This window comes from Pelodiscus sinensis, chromosome 23, assembly GCF_049634645.1.
Source record: "Pelodiscus sinensis isolate JC-2024 chromosome 23, ASM4963464v1, whole genome shotgun sequence".
Taxonomy (NCBI): domain Eukaryota; kingdom Metazoa; phylum Chordata; order Testudines; family Trionychidae; genus Pelodiscus; species Pelodiscus sinensis.
The window spans coordinates 8,215,755-8,231,809 of NC_134733.1; the positions used below are offsets into that span (position 1 = coordinate 8,215,755).

Genomic DNA, 16,055 nt, shown 5'->3' on the forward strand with positions numbered 1-16,055 from the left:
GGCTCTTGCGCCAGAAGGAGCTGTCTACACTGGCCCCTTCTTGCACAAGAAAAACCCTCTTGCACAATGCTGCTACGCTGATTATTTTCAGGTATAAAGGCATTGCGCGAGAGGGTTTTTCTTGTGCAAGAAGGGGCAGTGTAGACAGCTCCTTCTGGCACAAGAGCCTCTTCTGCAAAAATGGCAGCTCATTAGGTATGCAAATGAGGCTCGGTGATATTCCACACTTAGCTTCATTTGCATATTTCTCACGCAAGAAGCCATGAGTGTAGACATAGCCTGGGTGTTTTAAAAGACTCCAAGGAGTTCTTGAAACTGGCACTGGATTCATGACGCACATTTTCTCTGGCGAAATTGTGTGCACGCTCACCATTGCAGAGAGCATCAGGGGCCTGTGTAGTTGCTATTGTTTCCTAAGGTAACACTGGCTCTGTTGTTTTACTGTGTAATAGAATAGCATGGACATTTTCAGACAAAGGGGACAGGTAGCTCACAATGTCTTGTGAATGCAAACCCCCTGACAGCCTTTTGTTTTCTCCCTCCTGTGACTGGTGCTGACAGCTCGCCTAACTCTTTCCGAGTCTCGTCATCAATATGCATGGGAGCACGTCTAACTGAGCTGCAGTAGCTTCCCTGGAATAATTGTGCCCCCGAAACTCTTTTGATGTTCATTGGTGGAGAGGCCAAAAGCTCCAGACTGCAGCTGAGGCCAATGATGATCAAGGATCCAATTCACAGATGGTTGCTATAGGCTCATGTCATCTTCATTAGAATCCTTTCATCCCATCCTCTCATTCCAGCTGCGGCACAGACCCAAAGCTGATCATGGAACTTCAGAAAAAGACAGAGCAGAGCTGGCCTTTGTGTCTTCAGGTTCCAATAAGACTTAAGAACCAATTTCTTTTATCCTATACTCAGTTCTTACGATGGGAAGAGTTTTATAATGTTGGCCACTTGCTGTCTCCTTATTAGCGCAATCGCTCCTGGGGGAGCAAAAACATAAAATAGTTAGTACTGAGATCAGGTTTTTCCACAAACTGCAGTAGGAAAATAAGCTACTCAAAATCAAAGGCAAAAGGGTGCAACCCATTGAGATGGAAAGAATAAGATACACGTGCAAATCCTGTCTGTCTTTCATTAGGGCCAGAGAATGGTATTTCAGCTTTCCTGAAAGTCGTCATGTCAGTTTTTATACACCTTCACATAGGAAGCAGGGGAATGACTCCCCTAACCCACAACTGTCCTGAGCACCTAGTGACCAATGCTCCCTCTAATTTTTCCATTTATGTGCAGAATAAATTTTGTTACATGCACCAAAGCATGTGCAGATGTGCCCTACTAGTGGAAACACATGGTGCCTGCTGTGGGTGCTCTGCTAATCAGCTGAATGGCATTTGAATCTTTCCTGGGTGGCCAGACAGGTTTACAGCTTACAGGGAACACCACTTGGACCTCTGCAACAGGCTCAGGATCGTGCAGAAAGGCTTGTGGCTCCATTCTGTTACCCACCACCCCGGCATTTTGGTCTTTTAGGAGCAACGTTACCATTGACTCTGCCTACTGAGACCCATGAGGAGGATGTAGGGGGCTGCTCATGGGAACAGATGCTGAATAAGCTACTGACGTCTAACACTTTGGTGAATAGTTTCAGACTAGATGTTCTGACGTTGATGCTTATTTGACTATTGAAGTTGGCTATTCCCTGCTCCCTTCTCAATAGACTGGTATTAGGATGTAAAAAACTGGTTTAAAATGCAACCATGTAACTGTTAAAAATCCTAGCGGTTACATGGTTACCTGTGCTGTGGGTGCTGCAGTGTAAAGCTTTATATAAAAGTTTTATACTGCAGAGCCCACTGTGCAGCCAGCTCCCCAGGAGTGGGGCCTGGAGCTGGAAGTCAGTATGTGATAGGAGCCGGCTTCAGTGCCGGCTCTGCAGTATAAGCTTTATACTGCAGAGCCTGCAGATTGGGGCTGGAGCTAGCTCCCCGAGAGCAGGCGCTGGCATGTAACTGAAATGGAAACTGATACGTTTGTGCTTATTATGTTTAAACAACAAATAGTCTGGTAGCACTTTACAGACTAACAAAACATGTAGGTGGTATCATGAGCTTTCGAGTTTAGGATGTGCAGACCCAAAATAAATGGGGGGCGGGGAAGGAGAGGGTGGGAGATGAAGCAGAGGGTATAGAAAATCAGGAAGGTAGAGGGAATCAGTAACTATCCAAAGACTGGGTACATACAGATACTTACTGATTTCCTCTACCTTCCTGATTTTTATTCCCTGTCTCCCACCCCTCCTCCTTTTTTTTCCTTTCCCCCTACCCTTCTCTCCTATTTATTTTGGGTCTGCACATCCTAAACTCAAAACTCCGGTCATCTGAAGAAGTGGGCTGTGCCCATGAAAGCTCATGATACCATCTACATGTTTTGTTAGTCTATAAAGTGCTACCAGGCCATTTGTTGTTTTTCTGTACAGACTAACTCGGCTACCCCCTGAAGCTTATGTTTAAACGGTTACACTCTTACACCCTTAAGTGTTATGTTCAAAAGCTTAGCCAATAAGTGGCCTATGTGTTTGCTTTTTTTTTTCTGTCCAGTTCCTATAATTTTCTAGTTCATCTCCCCTCTGCTTTACATCCCCCTACCCTGACCCACAGCTGCTCTCTGGTGCAGTATACTGGATGGACGGCAACTAACAGGGAACACCAATTTTTATAGGCCTTGAGCAATCATTTCATATATAACACAAGCAGATAACAGGACTCCAAGAGCCTCAGGCTCTCACTGCATCTGTGGCCGGGGGACCATGGCGAAGGCCGTTGTGATGCACATGGAAAAAACGAGCTGCATTTCCAAAGTTAAGCACTGAAAAGCGAGGAAATGACAGAATTAAAGGGGGGGTAGCTGGGCCTATGTGTAGGGAGGGGCTGCCTGTGAGTGCAGGGTGGGGGCAGCTGGGCTGAATGCAGGCTGGGGGTAACTGTGTGCAGACGGGGGGTGGTTCAGGGTGTAAGGAGAGGGGTATTAGGAGCTGTGTCCTGGAAAGACCCCCCTGCAGTCTATGTTCCTGGAGGTGTCTGCCAGCCACAGAGCTGGGTCTCTCCACCCAGCCGACTCTTACTGGCTGCCTCTGAGGGAGCAAAGGGGGCTGGGATCTGAGGAGCAGCTTCAGGGCATCTCATCAGCAGGTGAGGAGGAGGGACCGCTGCTGCTGCCTCCTCCCTGGCACCAGCCAGCGTAGCAGCTGCCCCACCCCTGGCTGTGGCAGGGAGAGGAGATGGGGTGGAGTGTGGAGCTGCCCGGGTGACTGTGGAGTCACGTAGACATTCAGCTCTGAATACAATTTATTTGCACCAGAAATTCCTTGGCAATTACCAGTCTCATGCTTAATTTCCAGAACAAAGTATTTAACACCAAGAAATGCCTGACCATGAATTGCCCTGATCTTTTAGTAGTAAAGGAGGAGTCAGCTTTCCATTCAGTGTGCAGCAGCAGTAGAAAAACCAAAGAGAATGTTGGGAATCATTAAAAAAGGGATAGAGAATAAGACAGAATATCTTACTGCCTCTATGTAAAACCATAGTACACTCACATCTTGAATACTGCGAACGGATGTGGTTGCCTCATCTCAAAAAAGATATATTGGCATTGGAAAAGGTTCAAAGAAGGGCAACAATATGATGAGGGGGTTTGGAACAGGACCCATATGAAGAGAGATTTAAAAGACATGGACTTTTCAGCTTAGAAAAGAGGAGACTATGGGGGGTGGGGATATGATCAAGGTCAATAAAATCATGACTGGTATGGAAAAAGTGAATAAGGAAAAGTTATTTACTTGTTCCCATAATATAGGGACCAGAGGGTCACCAAATGAAATTAATAGGTAACAGGTTTTAAACAAACAAAAGGAAGTTTTTCTTCACACAGTGCAGTCAACCTGTGGAACTCCTTGCCAGAGAAGGTTGTGAAGACCAGAACTTTAAGGCCATGTCTACACTGGCAGGTTCTTGCACAAGAACATCTTGCGCAAGAGTTCCTGTGCAAGCATTCTTGCACAAGAACACGTCCACACTGCCATGTGCTTTTGCACAACAGCATCCATGGCAGTGTGGATGCTTTCTTGTGCAAGAAAGTTCTGATGGCCAGGGCTCGACAAATACGCTTGCCCACGGCGAGTAGATATTACCAGCTGGTGAGTAGCTACAGACATAGACGTGTGCACTACAGGCGGCGTGGCCCCATCCGCCGGCTGGGGTGGAGAAGCGGAGTGCTGCCGGGGAGGGAGAAGTGAGGCAATTCTTACCGCCGGGCTGCCTGCGTGCAGCTCCGGCGCGAGGAGGCGGGGCACAAGCCAGAGGGCGGGATGCCAGCAGACACCAGGACGCTGGCGTGATGTGGCCTCGTGACATCACGGCCGGTGACCGCCGGATTCAAAAAGGCTCCGGCAGCCCCGCAAACTGGAAAGCAGAAGCCAGGTAGAGGAGGGGAAGGGGGGAAAATAGAGGAAAGGGGCTTGTGCTGAGGGAAGGGGGCAGTGCAGAAGAAGAAAGGGGAAGGCACCAAGGGACAGGGTGGAGGAGAGACAAATGCCAAGGGGCCAAGTGGAGACAATGAGGAAAAGGGGCAGGAGGGGAGGTGTCAGTGGGAGGGGGGACAGGGTGATGCTGGGAGAGGAGAGGATAAGGGCGTGGGGAGGGGGAGGTGCTGGGAGGAGGCTTGAAAGAAGGGGCAGGCATGAGGAAGGTGGGGATGGAGCAAAGTATCTGTGAGGGCACAGGGGCATGAGGGGAATGGGGGCAGAGGATGGTGAGGGAGTGGGCATCAGGGAAAAAGGGGGCAGCGGCAGTGAGGGAAGGTGGAGGCACCAGAAGGTGCAAGTGCCAGGAGATTCTGGGGGTGAAGCAGAAGGGCAGACACCTGCAGGGGAGGGACCAGCACCACAGGAGTCAGGGCAAGTGTGTAGAGGGAGGTGTTAGGAGAGGGGATGAGGAGGGGTAGCTCACATGATCAGAATGGGGGTACTGGAGGAGTAGGCACGGGGGGGGGAGAGAAGGGCTGGTGGAGGGGGGCAGGTCTCAGGAAGGGGGAGGGCACAAGAAGGGCAGGAGTCAGGACAGCAGAGGAGGGTGAGGGGTTGGGGGGCAGCAGGCACCAGGGGAGCTGATGGAGCAAGGGGAGGAGACATGGCAGCAGAGGGAAAAGGTAGAGGTTTATAAGATATTTATTAATAACTTGGGCGATATTTATGAATATTTATTAATAACTTAGTAATTACTGTTGTTCTTATTAGGAATTTATGCCATTTAAAAACACTTTTTTGGGGAGGAGGGGTGGCGAGTCCCTTTTTTGTCTGGCAAGTAGGGTTTTGCATAATTTGTCGAGACCTGCTGATGGCCATTTCCGTCATAGGGGTTTCTTGCCCAGGAAACCCCTGCCGTGCATCCACACTGCCCCCTTGCACAAGAGAGCTTACACTTGTTAGAAAAGAGCATAGTTCTTGCGTAAGAAGCCCTCTCTTCCCACGCTTTACTGTAAATCATCTTGCACAAGAGTGGGCAGGCCGTGTGGACAGTCTGTGGGTTCTTGTGCAGGAACAGCTGTTCTTGTACAGGAACCTGCCAGTGTAAACATAGCCATACAGGGTTCAAAAAAGAGCTAGAGAAATTCACGGAGGTTAGGTCCATTAATGGCTATTAGCCAGGATAGGTAGGAATGGTGTCCCTAGCCTCTATTTGTCTGGAAATGGGTGACGAGAGGGATCATGTGGTGATTAGCTGTTGTGTTCACTCCCTCTGGGGCATCTGGCATTGGACAGTGGGCAGGCAGGCTACTGGGCTGGATGGACCTTTGGTCTGACCTAGTCTGGCCATTCTTATGTTTCCCGGCCATTAAGAAGCATCTTGTTCTCTTCAATACTATGAAAGGAAAGAAGGTGCTGCTGCTGAACAAATAAACCACTGATCAATCCTTCAGATCAAATCCTGTTAAAGTTTTCCTGGAAGCACTAGTCTTTGATGTGGTGTTAGCTTACGTCCAGTAACTATGCTGTTCTTATTCCCTTCTTTTGCACTCCACTGCCCTAAGATGTTTTGCCGACTGTGGCTTGAAATAATCTTTGGGAGATGGGGGTGGCGGGGAATGTGAAATAAGCAGGTCTTCTCACTGTTTTGCCTACCTTATATAAACGGTACCAGGAACACTGAATACGTTTAGATAACTGAGGAGACTTGGGGACATGACCTTGCTTCACATACATAAGCTGGTTGTTTACAATATTGATTTTAAAACACAGGTTAAGATTTTCCCGATAATTTTAAATGTGCAGATTAGGGATGTTAGATCTGTTAATTGAATAGTTGAGTAACTGTATGACTTCTTATAGGTTACTCAGCTATGCTGTAGTCCCCAGGAGTGGGGCCAGCCCCAATCCCAGGGAGCCCCCTGCCATTCCATGCTGCTGCCTCTCTATCAGAGGTAGCAGCACAGGGTGCCAAAAGGGGAGCTAATTTAAAAACCAGCTCCCCAAGCAGACCATCCGCCTCTTGGACAGAAGCAGCAGCACAAGGTGACAGCAGCTCCTATTCTTGGGGTCCAAGCTCCCTGCGGACAGAGGCTGTTGCAGGGGTGGGTGGGAGCTGCCCTGGCAGCCGCCCCTGTCTGTGGGTGGCCTGAGTTGGCCTCTGTCCACTGGGAGCTTGGACCCCCTGCCTGATGGACAGAGGCTGCTTCATGGCAGCCTCCCCTGCCTTGCCCCCACACTGCTGCCTCTGACAGCAGTGGATGGGGGGGGCGGGGGTGTGCAGGCAGGATCTCTGAGCCAGTGCTGAAGGGAACCAGCTTTAAAGATGATAGGAGAGGGAGAGAAATGCATGTAGTCAACAAAATTAACCAATAGTCTAGGCTTATCGGTTAATTGTATAGTCTACTACACATAGACATCCCTAGTCGTGATACCTCAGACTAATGGAAGATGTTGAACTTCCCTAGACAGCTTTGAAAATCTCAACCTTAAAACAGAATGTAAAATGAATAAATATTACTTCAAGGGACAAGTCTTCTGGAGTGAGTTAAAGGGATCAGTTTTTAGCTTACTTATTATCTGTACTTTTCCTGCATCACAACATCTAGCTATTGTGTAAGCAAAAGCTGAATTTTATTCAGATTTAGAGATTCTCAAATGAACAATGTGTAAGAGAGAGCTGGATCACAAGTGCTCCTTTAAGGAATTTTTGCCTCTTTTCCCCCCACAATTTTTTTTTCCTAATTATTTTACCCCTTCAATCCAAACCCGTTTCAGTAGTGTACTTCGTTCTGGCTGTAACTCAGTTTGCAAAAGGTGCTGCTTTTTCTTTATAACCCAAGGAGGGGAAAAAAGCATTACAGCTATAGACTGAAAAGTATTTATTTAAAAACAACAACTTTGGTATTTTAAAACCAAACAATCTTCAAATCACTACAAAGTAGCACACCTCCCCAGTAGCCGGAACATACCAACACACAAAGTCTCATTATGCTCAGAACAGGAAATTTCCAAACTTAACTCAGAAATCACTTCATTAAACTGAATATTTTGTGCTCTACAATCACAGAGGCTGAGCGAAACCTATTACCAACACATATATACAGTCTGTGAGTTATTTGCTATCAAAGTTTAATGTGAAATTAACATCCTCTCCCACCCCCGCCCCACAGTGCAATAAATTAAAATGCATACTAGAAAGGAGTAGTGACAGTGAATTCAAGAGTTTTCTAGTTAAGTTAACTCTGTAGGGAATGTTCATTCTTTATTTTCCTGTAAAATTAAAAAAAAAATCAAAGTATCAAAGGACTCATTATATTTTCAAGTATTCCTCATCAAATGGATTAATCTTATGGAACTGAATGTTACACGGCAAAAAGACACCCCAGTGATACATGAGCTTATAATGTAAACCCTTGAATAACCATAAACTTTCCAAGTCACAGATTCCCCTCTTAACAAGGCACAAAAAGGTTGTTGCTTTCGGAAGGTCCTTGTTCTCAGCTGCAGAACTTTCGGGCATTAGCTGTCTTGTGCAAATGGAGGCTGAAAGCAGGACTGTAAGTTCACTTGCTCAGACACTGGGATCTTCCTATGCAATTAATAAAACAAGGTGTTATCTCGCTTACAGCTACAGAAATGTCAGCAACAGATTTCACTGCAACTTTGTCTGTGGCACTGAGATGCCGTTAGAACACAAAGGCTCTGTCTCATCTTTATTGTAGCTGGCTCTAGTCCAGGAAATTGAATGAGCTTATCTGCTGTACATTGCACGACTCCTTGCAAAGCAAAGTGCTCCAATGCAAGAAACAGATGCTTACTCAGCTCCAAGTCTATGGCTATGCAGTTTCTCAGCGTCAGTGCTAATAAGCTGTTATGGTGAACACAATCCATTATGTAAAAGGCAGAAGGTGAGTTTCCCCGATCCTCCAGTAGCATAGGCAGAGAGAGATACAGACAGCAGTAAGAAGGGTCATGAGACAATTTGAATTCCAGATGCAGTAGCAAACACCAGAATACAAATGACTTCCTGAGCACTTTTCCCTGTGCATTAGTATTTCAATCCTGATTTCAGGATAATGCCTGGAGAAAGAATGCAACTGTCTGCAGATTTCTTTGATTTATACATTAAATCTGCATCTTCCTATGCCTAGCTGGAGTCTAGCCACAAGTGCTGCTCAAGCACCTTCAATTCCAAATGGGATTGCAAGTGTTCAGCATCACTCAAGGTCAGTCTCCCAAAAGCAGTAAAGGTGCCAGTAAGTTACTTGCATACGAGAGTCTCCTTGGAATTCCTTCTCTAACCCGCTTGTATTTGGTGAACGTTAATTAAGTCCAGTGTCTAGTCCAGCCTCAGCTACCCTTCATTCAATTTGCTTTTCTGATTTAGTAAAAGCAGAACAATCTGAAGCCAGAACGTTTCCCCTGAGCACGCCTATCTGGCGACTGTTTATTAATAAACAAGACAATTCCGCACTTAAGTCTTACAGTTGATCCTATGGACATGTTTGGAGCAATGCACTTGGCTCACACAGCAAGTCAGTCTAATTTTCATCTTCTCTCCATGTCAGTAAGGTGCAACTAGAAAATATTGGCACTAAGAGCAGAAGAGTCAGTTTTCTAGTCTTTCTTTTGTACTAAGTTTCCATCTCTTCTATTGTTGACTATGCTAAGCCTTCCTGGGCTTAATAAAACAAGTAATCAAAACCCTTATGCAGTGGGGAGGTACACCAAATCTTGGGGCCAAATCCCCAGCTTTCAGGAAAGAAAACTCCTACCTTCAGGATGGCTGTATATTTATTCTAGATAGCAGGAGAAGTAATAAAGGTTTAACGCTTATCTAAACTGAGGCTGGTAAAGATGACATTCAGTAAGAACCACATAGTGACTACAAGTCCAGAATATTTATCCACAGACCCAACAAATATCTGGACAGGACAGGAGCTTGCTATTGATGTGAATTTCCATACTACACAATTCACACACAGCAGCCAACTGTGCAAGCAATGCACACAACAGCAGGAATGAGTGCTTCATGGATAAAGTTAGCATTCCACTCCTGTACAAACACCATCTGGTGTAACTGCTGCAATTGTGGTGGTAGTACAAATAAACCTCCAAATTACTGCAGTGAAAGACTGTGTCTGTATTAAACTGCAGCCATCCAAAGGTTTTGACAAGGAATAACAATAGATTTATTTTGTTAATGGTTGAGTGAGCCCTATTTTTGCAATCTCCTTGCCCTAATCCTACTGTCGTACCAGAAGAAAGTCACCTTTCCAGTGCAAGCGTACACATACATCACATGTTTGAAGAAACTTCCACAAGCAGAGAGAACCTCCCTAGGAACAGTTGACAGAAAACTAGGCTGATGACTTGGCTCCCAAGAAAGCAGTCAAGAGGGACAGCTTTATACCTTACTCCTGAAGAGTGGCTTGGCTCCTGGCCCACAGTATTCATTGTAGATGAGTTTGAACAGAAACAGGTGGAAAAGTGTGATTAAGGAGGCCACGCTGAACCAGAACAGAAAGGGTAAACCTGGGTACTGCTTGGCCATGTGCTCCTCATGGGCCAGGATAGCTTTCAGATGCAGCGTGTGTCTCAGGTCCTGCAGATGGGTCAGGTCTGTAGATATATAAAGTAAAGGTGTGATAGGCTGAGTCACCATGACAGGGAAAGTGTGACCTCGCACCTCAGAGGTCAACTCCACAGGCTCATTCAAGCAGCCTGCCTCGCAGGCATATAGCCTGACTGGTTTGTCCTGGAACTTCACAGACACATGCAGGAAGGGCTTTCCTTCAGCATCTAGCAGAACAGCTAGGTTAATCAAGTCCTTGTTATAGTGGATTCCACGCAAGGAATAGCTGTTGTGGAGCACATCAGGGTCAGCCTGAAACTGGAGATGGTTTTCTGTGAACTGCAGACCTCCAAAGCTGAGCACCATCCCCTGCATAAGTCCCTGGACCCCAGCTGCCACCAGGCTCTTGCATCCCCGTTTCTGGAGAGTCAGCTTCCACAAGTCTGAAAGCTGCAGGATCTGAGGGACACTAGATAGCTTCTCGGGCCATAGGTTCTCTGCATGCATGGTTGCATGGCCACTGAAGCAGTGGTCAGCATAGTTCAAGTTGGCTTCCATTTTTTCTCTGTCCTCACCACTAATGAGTGGATCCAGCAGAGGAGCTGGCATGCAGGACAGGACATAGTAGAGAGTCATGTTAACGGTCTTGCTGGATGGTGTATGGGAATCTGTAATCTTTCTCATTTCAACCCCTGCAATACAGAAAAAAAAAATCACTCAGGGTGACTGATAGGTGTGATATTAAGTGCTGAAATAGCAGAGAAAACAGGAAATTGAGATTTGCAGACACTTGTGCCAACAGCTACACAGATGTTGGCATGAGGGTGATAAGGAACAACTGCGTGAAGACACTTCCGCTTGGCTGCTAGCACTCAACCATTTCTAACTCGATCTTCCATTTTGTTTTGAAAATACTCAAGTGAACAGAACATTTCCGGGAATCTAATTATATCCCATTATGATGAATCAAAACTGGAAAAGTTGCATTTTTATCATGTAAAAAATTGCTATGTGGCTCATGTACTAAGTTTCAATCCAGAAGATGTTTTAATGGGCAAGATACATATCATGTGAAAGAAGATTAACATACTTCCTTTTCCTAGAACTGTACACCTTTATAACACTTGCAGACACATCAAAGCTACTTCAGTTCCAGTGCATTGCCATAACTGACATTAACTAGTGTTAACCTACCCTCCTCAATATAAAGAAGTACAGGACTATTAACTTGTTCCTGGAGAAACCAAGGGGCTCTCAGGAATGTCCGCTATTAAATTCTCTCTAGTTAAAGTAATGGAACTTCTGCTGCTCTGACACTGTGGATGTATGTGGGGACTGTGGATGTATGTGTAACAATGACTAACTTCCTTATTAATGTAGTTGGATTTTCCATGCCTTTCAAAAATTACCAGATTTATTTATATATGCTGTAGCCTCATCCTACTAATCCCAAAAATTGATTTCCATCTTTTAACAACAGATTACCTCTGAGGAAAGGGGGGAAATGGGTATGTTTAGTCTTGGGGAAAAAAGGTTGGGGAGGAAAACTTGACAAATCTTCAGATAATGTTAAAGTCTGTTATAAGGAATAGTATAGATATATTTGGTTCTGTTTCAGCACACAGGACTGGATGTGATGATCTCTTAAGGTCTCTTCCAGTCCTATTAAGTGAGAGTGTCTTAGTATTGAGCCCCACATGTGTGTGATAAGCACTCCTAAAAAAATGAATGTTTCTCAAATTGTCTGGTCAGGATCAGAGGCTACTTAATTTTGGCCTCTGACTTGCCTTAGACCAGTGTTTCTCAACTTTTTTTTTATAAAGTACCCCTTTAAAAAAAAAAAGTACCCCCGGTACTAGCAGTTTTCAGACACACAATTTTTTTTCTACCATTGTAACATATTTGTTTAAACAGCTTAATTGTAGCCGGGTGGGCAATGAACTTTTTGGATGTAAAAAGTACAAAAATAATAAAACTTAACACATTCAGTTTTTTCAGTTGTGTTGACGTACCCCCCAGATCTCTTTTGAGTACCACAGTTGAGAAACACTGTCTTAGACTACATAGTAAATCAGTGGCAAATGCAGAGCAATGAATAGAAATCAGAAACCATGTCTCAAAGAAACTGAAGTTAAGGAGAGTACTAAGCTATCTTGGAAGTTCTTTAAGCAAAAAAGCATTAGGAACCCAAGACATACCTCCTGTCCCTTTAACTGTCTTACAGGGAAGATTAAATTTCATGTGAGCTGCAATGCTTCATATAAGTGAATACTGTGGGTGGGGCTCCCCGTTAATACAAGGAAGTGCTCTTACTATTTGGTTTTCAAGTGACTCTAGCTCTCCTTACCTGAAATAAACAAATCAGACCAAGTCTGCTGGTGCTCCTGGAACAGGTCCTCAACCCCCAGCTGCATCACCACCAGCATCTCCTTCTTAGCCAACTCCCGCAGCTTGCTGAAGGTTTCCTCCAGCCTGGAGGTTTCTATGGGCTCAGAAGTGTACACCACAGACAGCAGCGTCTCATGGAATTGAGACTTGGGTGCCACCTGCACCCGGTTCACCAGTTTCTTGGCAGCCACCACTACCAGCACCACCTTGGAGCTGCCAGCAAGCAGCACCCGGCCAGAGGACAGCAGGAACTGCCGGTCCCCCACCTTCTCCAGACTGGTGGCAAACTTGACTGCTAGGGAAGAGGACGACGACGGGGAGGAGGCCTCGAAGGCCGTGACCCTCTCGGTGGGGTTGGAGATGTGGATCCGCTGCAGGTAGAGATGGGGCCGGCTGCGGTGAGCCAGCAGCTCCTCCCGGAGCGTCACGCAGTCGCGGGCGGGGGGTTGCTGGGCAGCCGCGCCCTGCCCGCTCTGGATGCACCGCACCCGCCGCAGCGCCCCGTCCCTCAGCACCACAGCCGCGGCCCGGGCCTCAGCTTGCCCGCTCAGCGCCCTGAGCTCCACCAGCGCCGGGTAGTCGGTGGCGTGAGCCGGGCCGGCCGCGGAGGCCCCGGCCGACACCCAGAGCCGGTTGGCGGCGACGTCCAGCAGGAGGAAGCCGTTGCTCACCAGGGCCGGGGGCCCCCCCGCAGCCTCCCGGCCGCCGTCCCCGGGGAGGCGCAGCCTCAGGGCATCGCCGCGCTCCTCCAGCCCCGGCCAGGCCCGCGTCTCGGCCTGCAGGCAGAGCCCGGCCGCCCCGCCCCGCGGCTCCCCGCCGGCCCAGGGCAAGCGGAGCCGGACGCTGCCCAGGTACCAGTAGGCGACGAGCAGGAAGCCGAGCAGCGCCAGGAGGCGCCGGGCCCAGCTGCTGGAGAGCAGCCCGGGGAGCCCCTTGAGCCGCTGCTGCAGCCACATGGGGGGCGGGGAGCGGGGGGCGCCCGGAGAGGCCTGGAGTCGCCTGGGGCCTGTCCCCGGCCTGGCTCTACCAGCCCCCCCGCCGCGGGGCCCTCATGCCCGGGCCTGCACCTCGTCCCCGGCTCGGCCGCCGACCCCCTCAGACCAGCGCCCCTTTCCGCCCGCCCCCAACTGCCGCAAAGCGCCGCCGCGGCCGGAAAAGGAAGCCTGCCCCCGCGCACGACACTTTACGACAGGCAGGGCCTGGCTTAACCCTTGGGGGCGGGGCGCGGGGGGGCATTGTGAGTGTGGTGTCGTGTCGGGGCAGGCGGCTAGTGCCAGGCTGGGGGGATGGGATGGAGGCAGTGCCAGGCTGGGGGGATGGGATGGAGGCAGTGCCAGGCTGGGGGGATGGGATGGAGGCAGTGCCAGGCTGGGGGGATGGGATGGAGGCAGTGCCAGGCTGGGGGGATGAGATGGAGGCAGTGCCAGGCTGGGGGGATGGGATGGAGGCAGTGCCAGGCTGGGGGGATGGGATGGAGGCAGTACCAGGCTGGGGGGATGGGATGGAGGCAGTGCCAGGCTGTGGGGATGAGATGGAGGCAGTGCCAGGCTGGGGGGATGGGATGGAGGCAGTGCCAGGCTGGGGGGATGGGATGGAGGCAGTGCCAGGCTGTGGGGATGAGATGGAGGCAGTGCCAGGCTGGGGGGATGAGATGGAGGCAGTGCCAGGCTGGGGGGATGAGATGGAGGCAGTGCCAGGCTGGGGGAATGGGATGGAGGCAGTGCCCGGCTGGGGGAATGGGATGGAGGCAGTGCCCGGCTGGGGGGATGGCATGGAGGCAGTGCCAGGCTGGGCGACACAGTGCTAGGCTGTGGGGATGGGATAGACCAATGCCAAACTGTGTGTGTGTGGGGATGTGAGAGAAGGCAGGGGCAGTACCAGCTGGGTGGGGTGGGATGGGGGCACAGTGCCAGGCTGAGTGTATGTTTCATGTAAGAGGCCAGTGCCTGGCTCTGTGTGATGGTGGTTGCTGGGGGGAGCTATGCTAGGGTGCATCTGTGCAGAGAACTCAAAAGTCTTAGTGTGGGCGTACCACACTGTACTCTGCTCAGATGGTGGTTATTGGGCTGAAAGACAGTGCCCAGGATGTGACTGTGTAACTAGAGAGAGCAGTGCTAGACTTTGAACTGCTTGGCTGTGTCTAGACTGGCCAGTTTTTCCGGAAAATCATCTGCTTTTGAGGAAAAACTTGCCAGCTGGCTACACTGGCCGCTTGAATTTCCGCAAAAGCACTGACTTCCTACTGTAAGAAATCAGTGCTTCTTGCGGAAATACTATGCTGCTCCCATTCGGGCAAAAGTCCCTTTTGCGCAAAACTTTTGCGCAAAAGGGCCAGTGTAGACAGCTGAGATTTGTTTTCTGCCAAAAGCCCTGATCGCGAAAATGGCGATCGGGGCTTTTTTGCGCAAAAGCGCGTCTAGATTAGCCACGGACGCTTTTCCGCAAAAAGTGCTTTTGCGGAAAAGCGTCCGTGCCAATCTAGACGCTCTTTTCCGAAAATGCTTTTAATGGAAAACTTTTCCGTTAAAAGCATTTGCGGAAAATCATGCCAGTCTAGACGTAGCCCTTGTGATTAGCTCAAAATATGCTGATGGGGGCCAGTGGAATACCAGGCTTTCTGCTGCTGGGACCAATGTTAGATCTTTGGGTGTATCTCTGTCTCCAGCTATCTGCAGGCAGTACCAGGGTTTTGTGGCCCTGCTAGGTTACATGATTCATAGGAAGTCCATGATTAGTTACAGTATAAAGGTTGTTTTGGAATCAGTTCTTTCTGAGAATCAGACTTGAGCACTTGTTGCCCCCAGCTGTGATTTCCTTGTTAGATTTTTCTTGCTAGATAAAACTTTCTAGCTGTTACTCTTCTGGTACAGGCAGATATCATCAAACAGAATGTGGCAGAGATAAAAATGAAGAGTAGATCTTCTGTCTGGGGGTGTGCTTTGAAACTCAGTGAGACACAACTGAGCAATTAGAAACTGTTCCAAGTTCCAATTTGTCTTGTTATGTTTCAGTGATATGTTCAAAATACACTCATGTTTTAAAGTGTAAGACATAGATGCAAACACTGGAGAGGTCTAGGGACATGAGCCCCTCAACTTTACTGTAGCTAAAGGACTTTTGAATGTCTACTCTCCTTCTCTCACATCTCAATTTTTTTTAAATGTGGTTGCACCACTAGTTAAGATATGCAAAGAGCAACTTCCAGCACTATAAGCCTTCCACATAAAGGGCTTGTTTCAAATCTCTACTGTGGTAATAAGCAAGAGCCACACACAGCAATTCCATTCAGTGAATTGGATCATTAGTAATTGATAAAATCTGTTCTATTGTCTGGCTACCACTTGGTAGACAAATACCAAAATCAGGCAGCCTTCCAGGGTCTAATTGAAAAAATAGTCTGACTTGGCAATAGGTTTTTTATAGTACAAAGTGGGTACTACACTATAGATGGAGCATTACCTCGAGTAGGTTTGCTATACCATCAGCTTCTTATAAATCTCTCTTTTCAGATGTTTAGATCTCATCCATTTTGCATCACACTGGTCTAAAATTTGATATTTAAGCAGC

The 16,055-nt window shown here is 48.1% G+C and overlaps 1 protein-coding gene across 2 annotated transcripts; it reads right to left on the reverse strand.

Annotated features, from left to right (window-relative positions):
• Window positions 1-285: 285 nt before the first annotated feature.
• On the reverse strand, window positions 286-13,631 carry KIAA2013 (KIAA2013 ortholog). Of its 2 annotated transcripts, none has more exons than XM_075906110.1 (3): window positions 12,448-13,631; window positions 9,939-10,792; window positions 286-983 (listed from the first exon to the last, which is right to left on the reverse strand). In XM_075906110.1, the coding sequence occupies exons 1-3, from the start codon at window positions 13,442-13,444 to the stop codon at window positions 969-971; spliced, it is 1,866 nt and encodes a 621-aa protein (XP_075762225.1). In that variant the 5' UTR covers window positions 13,445-13,631; the 3' UTR covers window positions 286-968. The 2 variants fall into 2 exon arrangements, with proteins under 2 accessions (XP_075762225.1, XP_075762224.1); XM_075906109.1 differs by lacking the exon at window positions 286-983 and adding an exon at window positions 7,390-8,114.
• Between the last annotated feature and the right edge of the window lie 2,424 nt (window positions 13,632-16,055).

Coding starts and splice junctions, on each gene's coding strand:
- KIAA2013 (XM_075906109.1), bottom strand. CDS start 13,444: ATGTGGCTGCAGCAGCGGCTCAAGGGGCTCCCCGGGCTGCTCTCCAGC. Junction 10,793..12,447: donor GTCTGATTTGTTTATTTCAG/GTAAGGAGAGCT, acceptor TCTGTATTGCAG/GGGTTGAAATGAGAAAGATT.